Source organism: Echiichthys vipera (genome assembly GCF_963691815.1).
Source record: "Echiichthys vipera genome assembly, chromosome: 6".
NCBI classification, from domain to species: Eukaryota; Metazoa; Chordata; class Actinopteri; order Perciformes; family Trachinidae; genus Echiichthys; species Echiichthys vipera.
Window position 1 is genome coordinate 6,897,812 of NC_139831.1, and position 18,669 is coordinate 6,916,480.

Consider the following 18,669-nt stretch of genomic DNA (forward strand, 5'->3'; position numbering starts at 1 on the left):
GAATCATAGCACTGAGACAGCACTGCTTCAGACAAAGGACTTGTCTCTGTTTTTGCTTTACTAGATCTTAGTGCTGCTTTCGAAGCTATTGTCCATTGCATCCTGTTACAGAGAATTGCCATTAAAGGAACTGCATTAAGCTGGTTTAAGTCTTATTAATCAGATCTATCTCAGTTTGTACATGACCTCCATGTACACTAAAGTTAGTCACAGAGTCCCACAGAATTGCATTAAGGAAATACAAATCTGGATGAGCTGAAATTTTCTGATGTTAAACTCAGATAAAACTCAAGTTATTGTACTTTGCCCAGAAGGCCTCCGAAACTCAATATCTAAAGATATTGTTACTCTGGATGATGTTATGTTGTCCTCCAGCACCACAGTAAAGAATCTGGGCGTTTTGATCAGAATATGTCCTTCGATTCCCACGTAAAACTAACGAAAAGGACTGCATGTTTTTACCTGCGTAATATTGCGAAAATTAAACACGTTGTGTCTCAGAAAGGTGCAGAAAAACTAGTCAATACATTTGTTACTTCTAGGCTGGACTGCAACTCCTTATTATCAGGCTGCTCCAATAAGTCTGTTAAGAGTCCCCAATTGGTCCAAAATGCTGCAGCTCGAGTATTGACTAAAACCAATCGAAGAGAACATATGTCTCCTGTATTAGCCTCTCTGCATTGGCTACCTGTAAAATCTATAGTAATTAAAATCCTTCTTCTTATCTACAAAGCTCCTATTGGTCAGGCTCTGTCGTATCTTAAAGAGCTCATAGTAACATATCACCTGACTAGATCGCTGCGCTCTGAGAATGCAGGGCTACTTGTCGTTCTTAGAGTCTCCAAAAGTAGAATGGGATGCAGAGCCTTCAGCTGCTAACCTCCTCTTCTGAATTAACTCCCAAGTGTTGTTCTGAAGGCAGACGCCGTCCCCAAATTCAAAAGTAAACTCAAAACATTTCCTCTTTCCTCATAGTTAGATAGTTAATTATGCTGCTATAGACCTCGTCTGCGGGGGGATAATCCTGTTCCTGATACTTTGAGCTTCTCTCCTCTCTGTCTGTATCATTCATATCTCATTAATGCATGTTATTAATGCAACTTCTCTCCCTGGAGTCATTTGTGCTTTGTCGTCTCGCAGGTCTCTGCTGATCGTGGTGGTGCCTGCTGCCGTGGTCCTGCTGGACATTTCCTGCTGCTATTATTACTATTATTCATATATATTATCACTAGTTTTATAAATTATAAAATTTGTAGCCAAAAAACATTATCAGTCGTATTTCTCATTGTATCACAGACCAAGCATCAACCCAACTTGCATGCTTTAGTTAGCACTATGGTTTATGGTATGTAGATTGTTGTTGTGTCAACAGGCGTTTTGGGTGCGCCAGTTATTAACACCACCTGGAAATCGAAAATTAACTAAGAGGTTCCAAACTAATATTATGCCAAGCTTAAAGAATAGCATGTTATAAGTCAGAATGTCCTGAGACAGTCTACACAACAGGAAAGGTTCAGGTATTTGTATAAAGCCCAAGACATTACAAACTATAAATGGGTAAACTGCAGAACCAGAGGAAAGAAAAATAATCCATCGGTTTCAGACAATCATGATTTCATAATTTGGCACCACAACTCTAAAGTGCTGTAAAGTACCAGACTGTCCTTTGAGTTGCTCATTATGAAATAACATCTTAATAAATCTCACCAACCGATTTAGCAAATGATGCTTCTAAGAGAAATGGCATTTACGTAAGGGGGTCAGATGTCATCAAGAAGAAAAGGTCAAGCACTAAAAAGGAACGTGTCCATTGGGCTAAGCTTTGGCTGCTGGGAAAGTTGCAGTGCACGCCCTCTAAAAGTCCTCTCACTTGCTGTGTTTCCATTACAAAAAAATGCCCCAGAAAGATTAATGAGACACCGGAGGTGACGTATGTCTCTGAGTGGGTTTTGATTGTCGTCAGCGCTCCGTTGGTTCTCCAAGTGAGAAATACAGAAACGTTTGATATTAGATAGCCCAGATGATTCTCAACTTATGTACAAGTAACATGAAAGAAAACACTCCATCTTAGAAATTCCAGGTGCTGTAAAAGTGTGTGCTGACAGACTGGCTTGTAGCAGTTCAGACTAGAGGACATAAAGCGTATATCTAATCCGAAGTAGCTCAGTACTGTGTGTGTGTGTGTGTGGTGTGTGAAAATGGGAGAGAGGAAGAGAGAGAGAGAAAGAGAAAGAGAGAGAGCATTCAGCAAAGGACAGCAGGGGAGTTTTGCCAATGGAGACCCTCTTTATTCCGGGTATTTGTCCCTAATGGAAACTCACTTATTGTGAAAGAGTGTATGAAAAGAAAAAATCATTTTGGCAGTACTTCAGTGGACATGAATGCTTTCTGCCAGTTTTAATGTACAATACAATAGCTCCAACATCAGCATTCAGTTTGAGAGGAAAATAATAATAGAAGTGGATGTCCTTGTGATAATGCTGCAGTGTCCGTTTGAGGTCTTTTGAAATAAGAGGAATTTATCTTATTCTTTGAGTTTTGTACAGTCGTCAAGCATTGTGCTATAATATCAATGCACATCTACCCCAGCTTTGCAAAATAAAAAATAAGCACATAGCACCATGAGTTTACAGTACAATATCATTCAACACAATAATATGAGAGTTCCTGGATATAGCAATAGAAAAATGGACAACCTGATAAACACTTATCCTTCGAAGCCAACATTGCTGCGAATGACCTGCTCCAGCTTAATGATGCCCCCCCAACATCAGGAGGGTACGTCTATTGCGAAGCTATAGGCTCTTCTCATCCCACATCAAGACTAGTGGGCAATATGGAGAAAATCTTCTGTCCCGATTTTGTCGTTTCATATCTCCATAACGATATATACACATGGTTTTCTGTAAGTCAATAAATAAATAGTCCATAAGATCTATCCAAATGGTAAAGCCTATTTTTGTAATCTATTGTGCGAATTAAATACTTGACAACTTCCCTCAATAGTCCCTCAAAATATTTCACAACAGACTTTCTGAGAAGGAGACTGGAAAGTCACCTGTTCGCAATGAACCTTAGTACATGAATCAATAAGAAGATAACTAGTAAAACTTTTCTTAAGTGCTTTAAATGTTTTGTTTTTTTCTATTTTAATCGTTTTAAGTACTAGTTTTTGGGTGATGTTCTCATGGCTGAATGCACTTATTGTAAGTCGCTTTGGATAAAAGCATCAGCTGAATGGATGTCATGTCATTGATGTTGCAGTGTCAGTGTTTTATGTTATTTGAAGTGCTGCAAATTAATCTTGTTCTTTGGCTTTCCTAAACACTAGTTGACAAACATGGTGCTGCCATGTTGTTGCATATCTACTTCAGCTCTGCATATAATAAAAACCTAGGGAAAGCATGTGAAGGTAAGAAAAGGACAACATGTGTTTGTACAGACCTTACTAAATCATATTGCCATAGAAATGTGTGTGTACAGTATGTGACACGTGCTGATAGAGGCTGATAAACAGGGAGAAAAGGAAAACAAACAAATGTAGAATAGTCATTAGATTGTCTCCCCTAATACCTATATGATTCTCACATCAACCTGGTTATCAACATACATAAAGGGTGACTTTAACATTGTTCTCACCCTTTGTGGAAACGGTGATCATTGCGAATGTGTTCTGAATACATAAAGTACAGCCTTTGATTAAGGTGCATACTGAACCTCCTTTCCATTACAAAAGAGCAAAACACTGGGTACCACGGGGAAATTCTTTCTGCATATCAAAACCCCCCACATCAAAAAAGCTGATTAAAAAAGACGGGGCAATTCAACATCTCATATAAGGGAAAAGACTTTGTAAACAGTATACACATAGGTTGGAAAAGTCTGAGCTTCAACAGGAAGTTGTTGAATAAAGAAAACCGAAAGTCTTATACACAGGAATAAAAAATTACTTCCACATAAATGACGTACCTTGCTGGATTCTTGCTATATCATGAGGTTCTATGAAGAATTTGTCCATTGTCTCGTGCTGTTTTCAGTTCTCCAACAACAAACTGAGACTTGAGAAAAAAAAAATGTAAAAGCCACAAGCCTCTCCTCCATGAAATCAATGTTACTTTCATAAATCTCCATTAAATCCGGATGTTTTGATCACAGTCTGAGCGTCGTGCTGACAATGGATCGATCGGGAAGCACTACCGACTGAGTGATCTGCCTGCATGCGGAAGTCTATCAAAGGATTATAATGCAAGAAATCAAAAAGTGTTATGAATTATATCAAACGATAGCGAAACATCAATGGCGGATTTAATTAGCCATATCTTACAGATTATGGTTGATGTGATCTTTTCCCCAAAGCCTGTTTTACAACTAGTTTCAGACTGTTGTGTTGAGACTGAATAACTTCCACCTTCACCAATAACTTGACATGGGGCTTCCACCATGTGGCCTCACCACCTACAAGGATCGATGTAGGAATCTGGTGCATTGCAAGTCGGGTACCAGGGGAAGGGATTGCCTTGAGAGATGGATTCTTCACTCTGTTATCAGTCTATTGGGAAATGAAATTTCACATTCCACATTCCATAAATGTATATTATTTAACCAGAAATATAGAGACAAAACTGGAAATGGAGCAGACAAAAAAATGCCAACTAAGCTCATTTATATAGTATTATACAATCTATGTAAAACAAGAACAAAGGTAGGCACATTGTTTTATCGTACACATTCGGAGGATGGTATGGATTTCCAGTGAATGCAGCTTGGGTGATAGCTTTGAAACTGCTGTCACATTAGAAGAGAGTCGAGAAGCATGAGCAGAGAGAGGCGCTCACTGAGAAGATCATTTTAAACAGTTCCCTTTAGGCATAAAATTCCTAAATTTGATGCCACAGCTAAAAACTAAACCTGACAATTTGATTTCCTCTGATTTGCTTGGGGTTTTCACTTTGTGATTTAGCGCAGATGGAATTAAAACTGTAATTATGTCAACAATTAGGCCTTGAATGCAATTCATCTTTACATAGATCCCTGGCCAAATCAATTCACAGCTCTCAAAATGCCAGAAAGTGCACCAGGCTATGAAGCCAGTTACAACTTCTGCAACTATCACACAATGCCACTGGGCCAAAAAATACTTTCCCCAAATGACTTAAATGGCTAAAGAGACATCTTAAAATACATGGATAATTTTTTTTTGAGCATCTCAAAGAAATTGTGTATTAATATCAGAACTTGATCCATTCAACTGATTAAATCATTTAAAGTTTTACTCTGTAAGATCTTTATCTATTTAATCGTCTGTTAAGTTTCTATCTATCAAAGAGGGAATTAAAACAGTGGTGATTGATCATATGACCCACTATTGAAAGCACTTGTTGCCTTTTGCTGAGTATTCCAATCTGTGTGTCTGTGGTGACACTCCCTCCCTAGATGTAAATAAGCCGCCATATTAGTGACGCTGCTGACAACAGTTGGTCTGCCGGCCCAGATCGTCACTAACGGTTATGCTATGTTCACTTGTTATCGGAAATCCGATAACCGATAATTCTGATTCCAACTTGACTCTAGCTTGTAGTAAGGGCAGAAGTTTAATACACGCACACGCACACGCACACGCACACGCACACGCACACACACAACAATACCAGCGTTGCTGTTGCATATAGTAAATATTTGGTTTAGAAACCAGTACTTACAGCATATATTGGACTTGGTCCCAGCGTCATAGCTGGGCATTCCAAAATACTTGTCGAAAAGATGGGGCCATCCATTATTATCCCCTGGAAAAGAAAATAACACAGATAAAGACATTGATTACAACCAATCATTTGCCCTTTCAAAACCAATCCTTCATTATGTGTAATTTGATGTTCTGATGTTTCACTCTGTCAGACAGTACACTGTTCCTCTCCTCGCTCCTTTGTGACAGAGCTTGCCTATGTGTTGCTGTGGGAAACATGAAGGTCATTCTGTTGCTTTATGATGGTTATACAGTATGTATATACAATTATAAATATATTGGGATTGACTTTGCATATAATATAAGTCAGTGGCGGCTGCTGGTCTTTCAAGGAGGGGAAGCTCATTTTTACGGCCTACATCTTAAATGTGTTTGTTTATTTATATGTAAATTCTACCCTTTGTTCCTTTTCAACAATATGATCTGTGACCTTGTTGTACAATGGCCAGCAGAGCTAGGCTGCTTAAACGCAGCTTGGCCCATTGTGTTGCGGGTGTAAGACTTTAAACAGGAGAAGCTCCTGTCTACACCTGCAAGCTCAAACTGTTGCTGCTAATGACAACAGTTTGTACAGCTGAGGCATTGCACTGCCCAACTCCATGTCTTTCAGAAACAGCAAGAAATCACATAGCTTTCCCCTGTTGCCCTGCAAGTCCTGGTTTGAATAAAGGACCTGAAGTTCAGACCTCAGTCTCCCTTATCAAAGAACAGGCCATTACTTTTCAGGACACTCTGAAACGCCTCCTCTGGAAACACTTGTCTCAACTCATCACATTTCCCTGGACTGACTAATTCTAAGAAGCGCATGCTTTTCAAATTTGCAAAACGCAGTATCTGCGCTGAAAGATTGTCTAGGATGGCCATGTACCGATTTCTGTAGCGCTCCTTGGAATCCTGCAGTTGTGACAGACGGTGCTTTCTCAGGGGCTCAGTTTGACCTCTTATCTTTGACATAAGCAAGAAGAGACCCAATTCTTTTCTTGTAGTACAGAACATCCATAGATCTCTGCTGGACATTGTCAAACACCACATCAGTCTCGGAGAAGATTTGTTCATATATGTACAGCATCTTTTTTCTTCTTCCCACTCCTTTTCAGGCACAAATTGCATTCAAATGTTGCCGTTTTTTGTGCAAATGTTATTGTAATTAATGCTGCCTGAAATAAATGAAAATAAATAAACAATAAAAAATATGAACACAAACTCAAAATCCTCCAGTTTCATCAGAAAGCCTTTGGCACAATCTAATGTGTCATCATCCATAGTCTTATCTGCAATGATATTGCATCAAAGTCACGAATGTCATGACAGCCGTAATCGACGCCCAATCACTGCTGCACAGACTCTGGTTGCAAAGTTACGACATGCTAACATGCAAAACTATATAAAATGTTTGTGTTTAGGCCGTGTACACATAATTGGACTAGGACACGTACACGCACGTGCACGCACATGCACACGCACACAGCCATTTACGTTGCAGCATTTCACAATTGGGTGAATATCAGTAATTCAAAAACACAGCAGTGTGTGTGGGTGGGTGAAATACAAAACTTACAAAGCAAAGGTGTTCTGAATACTGTACTAAATCAGCTGTAATAAAAGCAGCTATGAGACTGTGCTCCTGGAACTGACTAATAAGTGCATCTCGCATCTCGAATATTAAGTTGTATTAGTGAAAGCTGTGATAGAAAATGCTATGATAAATGAAGTATTTATATTTGTAACACTTCCTCGAGCTTAGAAATATGATCTCAAACAATTGTATGACCTACATTGCTCCTGGCAGCATCCTTTACAGACATGAGCAGTGAATTACAATTACAAAGTAAGGTGGTGACTCTCCATACCATCCATACGCTTCAATCTGATTCTAAAGACATGTAGTAAGCTGTTGACAGGATTCCTCCAACCGCAAATGAGGTTGATTATGACTCTTTCTATGACATTATAATCAATGGAGTATTGACACGATACCTTGACACGATACCTCCAACTGCAAACAAGGTTGATTATGACTCTTTCTATGACATTATAATCAATGGAGTATTTCAATTTGTAAAACTTCCTCAAGCTGAGAAAAGTCCAGTTCAACAGCAGACAACATCAAGTCTACACAAGACAAAGCATTGACACTTGACAATTGGAATGGAAGCTTATGTTATTTACAGTAAAATGAGTCACACAGTCACTGGTAAATAAGCTGAAGGCTACTGGAACTCTTGACAATCAGAAGATTGTGCCAATGAACTCTTTGGCAAAAGATTAATAGAGCAACATTTCAAGGAAAGGTCAAAAGCTCACAGTAGGTCAAAGTGGGTAACACAATACACTGGAGCAACAGTGTTCTAGAAACCCAGCAATTCACTAAGACAGAATCACCCACCCTGAAGACCTACGGACAATCCCCACAAAAATAGTTTCTAATTCAATGAGACTATTGCCCTGAGCTCGAGCTGGCTTGGGTCTTGTGTCTCTGTTTCTTAAGATCAATGGTCCTACAAGTGCACAGCAAAAGCCTCTAGTAGAAATGCTGCAAAAGCACACAGACCATATTATTCTGCACATAACTTAATCAGGAAGCTTAAAATGGACCGTTGACATGCTAACTATAACAGTGGCACAAATAGCATTGCTGTTGTATTGAAGTGTAGGGCTAGTTAGTATTTTTCAAATGGTATGTTTTCTCTTTAATGTTACAAAAGAAAAGTTTTTTTGGTTGAGCACTGATGTGTTTGGTAAAAGTAACGCTATCTCGGTTTACATTACCATGCATTGTTAAGACCCTACACAGAAAATCTAGCATTTTATACTTTTTCAGACACCCCGTGCACTGTAATTATATTCAGTTTATATTATTTTCAGTCAACAATCAATCAGAGGGGAAGAAAACCATAGATTGGTTTGATAACTCAGTTTCACAGTCATTTTGAAGTTTGGCTTCAAAGGCAGATTCATTTGTCGTTAAATCACCGCGATGATACAGACATAAGTTAAACAGCACAAACAGACTGATGCTCAATCAAACCAATAATTGAAAAACCGATGCATCATCATCGCAGTTCAGACATCAACAGCCCTAGTGATACAAAAAAGGGGATGGGGGGGGGCTTTTTGTGCCTTTTTGAAGTTGAACTGAAAGAGATACATGGCACATCTTCAGACACACAGACAAGACTTTGAGAAATGATTTATTTATTTCTGATAAAAACTCCCTTTCAACCATCTTAGGCTTCACGCTGTTCTGTTGCTGCGACACTGTAGTAAATGTGTTTAAAATGAACCGACTACAGAAATATGATCTCAAACAATTGTATGACCTACATTGCTCCTGGCAGCATCCTTTACAGACATCGGCAGTGAATTACAATTACATAGTAAGGTGGTGACTCTCCATGACTTCGATCTCATGTAGTCCCTTCCTGTTTTCATTGTAGACATCTAATCAGGATCTACCTTGGAGGCCAAGTCAATGTAATTAGATAGCTGGCAAGACAGAAGAGCAGCTGTACTACAATGTGTATCCCGGGGACCAGGGCAAGAAATATTTCAAGTTTAATTGGGCAGTGTAGGGGAATTGAATAACTTTTGTCTGCCAGGGGCGGGTTGGAGCACCTACATCTTTGTTAACCACTTTCAACCTTATCCAGTACCAGCTTTTGCTTCTCCATGCTCTATTCTTTTACATGTAAATGGTAATTTTTGCAGGAGAAAGCATTTGTGAATCTTACATTGGAACAAAGTAGCCCGAAACATTTGGATGAATCAGTTCTCAGAAATCACCTCACCCACTTTCAGTCCTTTGATGTTTATTTCAAAATGATTGCCATGACTGATGGGTTGGAAATGATGCAACTGTGTTCAATAGGACCTGAGAAGGTTGATTCTCATTCTTCACTGAAACAGATCTTCTCTCAGAGGATTAACAACAGACCAGTGTCACACCAGAAAACAGAACCACAGGCATAAAGGATTCACATGAAAGAGGGCTTTGTGGAATAAATACCAGGTGTTTGCATGTATGCATGTACTTAAATAGATCAGGTTTTTACACCTTAGGCCTTTTCCAGCTGATTTGACCATTGTCAGAGGATTTAATGGGCGTTATCTATTGCTTATGGTGGTATGGACCTACTATACCTGCTAGGTGCCTTAGTAGGCCTGTTATCTATTGTAATGGTGAGCTGGATCATGCAAAAACATTGCTCTAAACTGCTGAAACGTGGTGTGAAGTTCCCACGTAAAACCACTTTTATAGTTAACTTTCTTACATTACGTTTTTTAGCATTTTAACCCGAACCACAATCTTTTCCTCAACTTAAATTCAAAGTTTGATTGCCTAAACCTAATCATGTAGTTTTGTTGCCTAAACCCAACCAAGTAACGTCCCTTCTGTTGGAATTCACAAGAAGAGTGACACCAACGACGACTGTTACCATGTGAACAGATCATTACGGCCTTCTGAACCGAATGGTAGGTGTAGCAGACACCTTCTAACCCACATCTATGGGGCTGACGGCTATTAAATGGAGTGTGATAGCATCCAACGTTGGTTTCCTTTCTCATATTGACATAACTTAGGAAAAAAGAAGAAAAAGAAAAGCCTCACAGTAGTCACAGGAACCCATGGTTACACTGTGTGTGATGGCAGAATATAACATGTGGGGTTTTATTTCCTTTACAGAATCAGAAATACTTTAATAATCCCTGGGAGGAAATTATTTTTGTTACAAAACTCCAGATATACAAACAACAAATATTATACAGACTAAACATCATGATGTTGAATTTCATAATTAAACATTTCATTATTTATCAATCAGTACTCTTTCATTTGGCACAATAACATCTCATATCCACACAACAGATCACACTGAGCCAATCATTATTTAGAGACTCACTGTGCAAGGGTCCATCAAGACTGCACACTCTATTAACATGGGGTAATGACCATGTACCAAATTCAGAGGCAGTGTTTGCATCATTGGCTTTTCATCGTTTTACAACATTACAGTGAAAGCAAACTTAATAAAGCAACAACAGAAGTGACTTTCACTAAAACACAATATTATTTAAGCCTGTTTTACACTGCGAATGAGTGCAACTGTGGTTCTAAAATGAAACAAGTAAATGATACTGAGACTTAGCGTATCTCCACACAATTTCCGAGCCCCAGTGTCTTTTTTCAATTATTCCCAATGAGGAGAGAGCGTATAGCTGGTGTCGTCAATGTTGATCCTTTTCAGGCACTCAAGCAGAATACATTACCCTGGTAACCGACAAAATAAAAAAGGGAGCTTGTTCTGGTCATGTCTGTATGATATGCCATTACAAAGTTAATAGCTTCATTAAAAAAAACACTAGGATTAAGTGCTCTGCTACGAGGACACATGCTCTATTATATATACACACTGGGGTTGTTAAATTTGCATAAAAAGCACCTGCAAAAGATGAAATGCGGTATAAAGTAGATTAAGTAAATGCGGTGCAAAATTGTCTTGTTTCTATGCAGATTAACCTTGTTGCAAAAAGAGTTCAAATCACAAAGATCAGCGCTCATGGTCGCACGCAGTTAGTGAACTTATGTGCGTCTTGAGAGAGTTGGTGGTGATGGAGTAGATTTAAATAGGGCGTCATCTGTTTCAAATCATACCATCTTCTTTGACAGCAGCAATATCAACACAGACATGACAGACTGGGATGTTCAATTCCAAATACAAATTTTCTTTGTCACATCTCTCTCTCTCTTTCTACTTTGACACATCAGATGCAAACAATGTCAAATTGCATTCAGCTGCAGAATTTTATGGGCGTGTTTGCACTGAAATATTAAAACGCACTATTTTTTGTGAATCAAGTGATACGCAACTCATGGTGCTATCACTGGCGGAAATGCATTCGTTTGTGAATTTTCCCCATTGTGTTTTCCTGATATTGGAGACAAGTAGGAGTTCAATATCTTTTTTCATCTTTCTCAGGGACACTCGTGTTAGCTGGGATCAAACATGGAGCCTTTTGGGGAGGAGATGTTTTCTTTTGACTATGACATCATCCTCCAAACTCTCTCTTTCAACAATGCCTCCCTCTCTGGGAAAACGCATCAACAATACACTTGTTATATCCTCCTCACTTTGAGCTCATGTGAAGTATTCTTTGCTCAACCATTCCCTGGGTAAAAACAACATTTCATCTTTCCGATTTCTGAATCTTTTGGCTGTGATGTTTTTCCATCTGACAGACAGCCCTTGAATCCTGAGCCAAAATGGAAATTGAGAGCAGTCAGCCATAAAATAAGCCATGCAAATAAAATGTGAACAAGAATCTAGGTTTCTGACAGTAACATTAACAAAATGATTTTTACATAGCAAGGAGAAAACTCTGAGCACATTGGAGCAGGGAATGAAGCTAAATGTCATGTAAACCCACATGCCTGGACATGACCACTTCGTAAATGTCACTGTCATTCAGTGTTTTTCAATGCTTGTAAGATTGATTCATGTTTTCTAAAACCTTAATAACTTTTCCTGAGGCAATTTGTTTGGGGCCTACATTGCTATTGATTTCATTATGATTGATGATTTTGTAATATGTCTTGGAAATAAATATCTCATAATAATCCAAACACACTCACAGCTAACATTAATGGAATACAGAAGAATATTTTGGAAAATGATCACTATAGAGTGGATCCAGGTTCGATTCCTAGTATATTTAAGTGACTGTGCATACAATTAGTTTTTTTTTTAAGGAAATCTCAGAACTTGGTGACAGCCCTGAATGTTGAGCTTTTAGTTGTTTGTCCAATTTCTCACACTTGAGAAATTGTCATTCAGAATAATAGTAGAATATGAGTGTGCATGTAAACCTAGTCATTGTCTTTATGTTTGCTATTTGGAGAAAGCTCTGGCACAAACAAGCTTACGCCGCTGTCACACGGAGTACATACAGCTTACTGAGGAATTAAACCAGTAACAATGGCAACTGCTATCTACAGGGCTTTTAAGGAGAACATACAGTGTAGTGATTATGCTCGACAGTGTATAGACCACATGAAGGACGGTTAAAAGGTGTGTATTTGAAAATGTGTGATCTTATATATAATTGCATATATAATTATCTTTTTTTAAAGTGGGCAAAGATCAATACCTTATAGATCTTAAATGTCAGAGAAAATGACAAGGTATTGTGACTAATTCAAAGCATTTGAGAGAGTCTTTTAGATAGTATTAAAGCATTTGATCTGAAGAAATTGTGCAATTCAATAAATATCAAAAAAGAAGAAAACACTTTCTATATCAGCTGGCCTGCTCAAAGCCAACAACTAGGCTAACCCATTTTAAAAAATGGTAGACGTCTAATGTGTTAGTCTGTAAAGGTTCCTCTCTCGCCCTGCAGTCCCACAGTATTCTGTAAGATGATCCATTTCAGTTGATATCGTTTTGACAATTCATCCTCTCTGTCCTATTTCTGCTACCCTCAGGGGTTGAGGAGTCTGTAATATCCGTAACGGCGTCTTATCTTTTTAGACCAACTGTGCCAATGCAAGTGGAATGAGGAACTGATGGTGGAGTTAAGCAGTGAAGGGGTAAGTCCATGAGGACAACAAATGAACAATACTGGGAGAATAACCAATCCTGCTTTGTGATTGATTTTTGACACTTTAGGGGGAGCAGAACGCACAACACAAACTTCAACTTGATCATTAGTTTTGGTTGACAGATCACATTAATATACTGCCACCAAGACACATGAGATTGCTGCTGTTTGATGAAGCCTTATACAGGAAGAAGCAAAAATGGAACCAGAGACATCTATTTCACCTCTCTTTACCTCAACTCACTAACAAGCATCTTGAGAAAAACATCCACTTGTTAGAAAGACAGAAAAAGGAGATGGAAACTCAGACCGTCTGAGCATGAGCATTCAACACCAATGTATTTCTGTGAGTGTCTCTTATCGCTGTCAGTGCAGTGCAAGCCATACTGACAGAAAGGCAAATAATGGGTTGTTACTGTGTGGGCAGATGGTCAGTCAGACAGGGCAGAGAGGAAAAGGGGAAAGCAAAAGGCAGTCACATCCTGTATTGTGCTTCCACACCTGATGGGGAGGATGTACAGGACTAGACATGTTCTAGTGGCAGATATTGACAAGGACTTTCGTGGTTGACAGCATGACATATTGACTTGTGTTCCATGCTATTATGATTTTCCTACACAAAGGATGAACTCAGGAGAAAGAACACCTGCAGAACCAGAGCCAAACAAGACTCCGTGAGACTGTACAGCAATTTGTACTAATCTGGTATCTAGACTATAGACATCTCACGCGCTATTTCACTTGCTTATCTCACGCAACAGGTACACTTTCATTTAAATCTATACAGGCGTCTGCACCGGCTCTGTCAGGCTTGTGATTCATGGGGGTAAAAGAGACCTTTTACCCCATTTACCCCAATCATTTATTCATGCATTTTAGTCTTTATTTTTAAGTCTTATTAAAAAAAAAAATGCATATAAACACGAGGTTGAGCCCAATAATCATCAGACCAACTAGACTCTAAGCCGGGCGGCAAACACTGTTCTTCCTTGGTGAGGGGGATGAGACAGCCCCATAAATTATGTTGATTGGCTGATGTAGAGTCAAATTTCATGGTAAGCCAATCAGAGGTTGGATTGGATCGATCAAATAATTTGCTTAAAAAAACAAACAAAAAAAAATTTCATGATTAAGAGCCCAGCGCAACTAGGCCCAAGGGTTAGTGGTGGGAAATATGGGTTCGACAAGGCCCACTGGTCGGGTTGGGTCGAGCTCGGGCTTGGTCTCAGGCAAAGAATCTAAACTCTAGAACTCTGTTGGTGTATATAATGTAGCTATATACGCTTCAATTGAAGCATGCTGTGCATACATGCTGAAACCCCTGGCAACAGAATTACACCTAGGGTCCATTAGATCTGCCACCGCTGTGATCTATGACATCTGCTTCTCTTTTAATGCATATGATGAGGTGAACCAGAGATTGGTAATGATGAAGTCAAAGTTCATCCATCCATCCATTACCTGTAACCACTCATCCCAGGGTTCCGGGGGGTTGGGAAGACTCTAGCTAACCGGTGGAGATCAAAATTAGAGAACAGCTAATACATACTTGATTTATTCTAAAATACTCTTATTTTTATTGTTCATAATTTGATAGAATGTCTGCTGAGGCTATACCACTGCTGTAGTACCATGTTTTTGAAATAACCAAGGCACTTCAACTAAAACATTCAATTTGTGAAAAAAGCTGTGAGCAAAATAAGAGAACACTTTCAGATATCTCCCAGTTATTGGTGTTAATCTAGGACCTGTTGACAATTTACTTAAAGCTGCAGTCAGCAAGTCTGGCAGATCAAGTTGACTAAGTCAAATTTTAAATGTTTACAACTCTCACGCCCCTCCCCCTCTACCATAAGCACCTCCACGCTGTACAATTGAGTTCTCCTCAGAGCGTGTGCACCAGATTCCTGTGAACGTACCTGTGTCTTCTCTCACCCATAAACGTCATGGATGTTTTAGTTAAAGTGCCTGTTTTTTTTTTTTAAAAACATGCTCGGACGGCAGTGGTATAGCCACAGCGGATATTCTATACAATTATGATGAATAAAAAATAACAGTATTAAAGGATAAATCCAGTATTTATTAGTTGTTCTCTAATTTGATCTCCAATGTATATTAACTGACGCCTATGTTGCAACCCATGCAGAGAATTTAAATATAATAACATTGATGATATCTGGACAGAAATCTGATTCGATCTGGTGGAGATCCATCAACTCAGAAAGCTTTGGCTTGACTGTTTTCAACATGGCAGCCGGGTCAGGGACTTTCTTAATATACAGCTAAACAGAAATCTGTCAAAATGAATAGATAAAAAAATAACAGAGAGGCTTCTAACCAGGTCTAAACAGGTCAGATCCAACCAATACCTTGCAAATAAAGCTATAAAGCTTTAACATTTACAAGCTCCACAAAGAGTTTTTTCAGGGTCACTGCACTGAGTTGCATTATGTTGGAAATACTCTGACTTCCTCTTAACGAGATGGAGGTTAGGGTCAAATAAATCTCTCACATAAAAGCCTATTTTCACTATAGTTGGACAGATCTTTAAGTCACAAAACTACTAATCCTACTCTTTGAGTCAAAGTGCACAACGAAGGCTTTATGAATTCAAGGCACTGAATACAGTGGTGGGAGGATTCACAAAGCCCTGAACATTTCTGTCAGTGTGACCAAGTCTTGACACATGAAACAAACTTTACTTTCTCATTGTTAACCTGCTTCCAGACACCAACCACATCTCAAAATTGAGAGCTGAAATGAAACTAGAGACCAGGAACCCACACTGACATATGCTTACTGCATATGTCAGTGTGGGTTCCTGGAGAGGACTGCATATCCAGCCATGAAGCGCTACCTATTCAGAAGAACTAGAGGTTGCTCAATGGAAGAAAAACAAACTCGAGCCATTTAATCCTGGTGTACAATGGAGTTCAAAATTGGAGAACAAATTATTATTACTTGATTTATTCTGAAATATATAAGTATATAAATTAATTTTTATTGTTCAGAATGTGATAAACTATCCGCTGTGGCTATACAACTGCTGTACTTTATTTTACTTTCCATGTCTTATTCATAAAGGTGTTGTCTATCACATTCACAATTCCTGTCAGCTGACTGTTCTGCTACCGCTGCTGCATCCTGATTTGCTTCCACCATTCACTGATTCATTCTTTCCCCCTCATTATTTGATACTAGGGAGTTGCTGGTATTCAGTGTGGAGACCTTTGCACACCAAGTCTGTATTTTGTCGAAAATTGTTGCATGTCAAAAAAAAAAAAACAGCCCAATGTTGTTTCAATGTTATCACACCGACCCAAATATGATGCCATCATTCAAACCATCTGATAAACTGACTGATTGACATAATACAGAGATGCAGTATTAAAAGTATAATTTCTCAGACAGCCTATACTTTTAATCAGTCAGACAGTAATATTCAGGTGGATGGTGATGGCGAGGATGAGGATGAAATAGAGGATGAGGATGGCGCACAGAAAGAGAGGGAGAGTGACAGCATAGATGTAGAGGGAGGAAAGCTTAGCCCCTTCAGTGCCTCTCATTCATTCAAAATCTATCGCTCTCATGTTCACTCATGCTAAACCAACCAGCTTTTGCATGGTCTTTTTAAGCCATATTGTTGCTGCCAAACTAAATCTGCTGTCATCACATCCAGTGACCAGTCCTGCTACACATCACATCATCCAGCTCTTCAGCTAACTCTCTGCACCACCGCCACTAGTGTCCTGACCCCAGGGGGGAATTTTCTTTAACTAATTATACAGTATCATCACTACCCCCTATCATGATGGTGTCTAATCGCTAAAGACACTTTACTGTACACCATGTAATTAATTTATTCTTCACTCTAAATAAGTCTCAACTCCTGATTGAAATGCAAGACACAAGCAGACTGGTGACAGTTGGGTACCTCCATTAGAGGGAAGTAAGGGAGGAAATAAAAGAGAAGAACTGAGAGATAGCATTGAGTCTCATTATTGTAAACAAATCGAACTTGGCAGCATACTCAGTGTGCATGGTTTCTGTGCGTAACAATCTTTATCGCATGACGGATTAAAAATATGCATAATTCTGCCTTTATTCTGTCACTGGCAAGGTTATTTTTAGGACAGTATGGAGTTTGTCTAGGAGAGTGTTAAAAGGGCTTAGATTCATGATGCAGGTTATAGTTAGATCAATGGGAGATTAAAGGACTACATTTATTGTTAGCTTATGTTCCCTCAGGATGAGAGCATCATTCCAGCTTTGGCGTCTCCTGGAGTTACACCCCTAAATAGATCAAGAGGTGACTACCAAGTAAATTACTGTGTTTTAATCATTAAACTGGCAGCTGAAAGCCAACAAAACTAGTATTATTAGCATTTTTTGTTAATATAAAAAGGCACTAAAAAGGTTCAAACATTTATAAGGCTACATAAATCACCAGCACATACTGGACACAAAGTTGACATCAGATAAGAATCCTTTCTACAGGATGACAAAATTAAGAATAGGGAATGAACTTCAGAGGAATTTATGACTGTTATTCAAATTTGACAGCTGTAATACTCTATATCGCACTAGTGTTTCAACACATAAGTCATGATTGATTATCGTATTCTCAAGATAAATTCAGGAAATGAGTCGTGCATGAGCCTGTTTTCATAAACTGGAGCTCAGCAGAGGTGAGGAGACTTCATCAATATTTGTGTATCCATACTGAATAAGTTATTTCGGTCCAGGGGTACACTAGACTAGAGGGGAATACTAAAAGGAATAGCAGTATTTCATACTTGTCTTTACCAACGTACTTGAAAAGCTTTTATAATGACTCATCAGGATACAGAAAAGTACAGCTGTTGTTCCCTCTTGGTGCCCGGGCATAAGTGATGAAGGTATCGACGATCTTATGTGCTTATTTGACCAAGCTGTTGTTCACCCTCACAGTACCCTGATGCACTGTTAGATTACAAAACTTTATTAAACCCCAATGGGAAAGCCTGTGAATGTTCTTATTTGTCCAGGTCATCGTTATCCCCAAAGCAATTTCAGTCAAAAGCAACTGGACTGGTTATTTGTCTAGGAAGACGTTTATCCTCTCATCCAAGAGGCTTAATCAGTTCATGTGCGCATCTGACCAGGCTGGGACTGGTCCAACTACCTGGTGTGGAGATCCAGGTATTTAACCTCTCACAAGGCCGATGATGTAACTGGAACCCTTTGAGCACCAAATGCCATCGTTAGAGTAACAGTCGTTGGTGGTAAGTAGGTTTCGACTTTATTAGTACTCTATTGAGTCTTAACGACAGTCGTTGGAGTCACAGGAG

The 18,669-nt window shown here is 39.0% G+C and overlaps 1 protein-coding gene across 1 annotated transcript in view; it reads right to left on the bottom strand.

The window, feature by feature from the left end:
* rxfp1 (relaxin family peptide receptor 1) overlaps positions 1-18,669 on the bottom strand; it is a gene marked incomplete at both ends in the record, with an annotated part of 50,703 nt that overhangs the window by 21,741 nt on the left and 10,293 nt on the right. Inside the window, one exon of the mRNA XM_083914924.1 lies at positions 5,700-5,783. Within this exon, the coding sequence (XP_083771050.1) occupies positions 5,700-5,783 (84 nt within the window). The remainder of the gene's footprint in view (positions 1-5,699; positions 5,784-18,669) is intronic.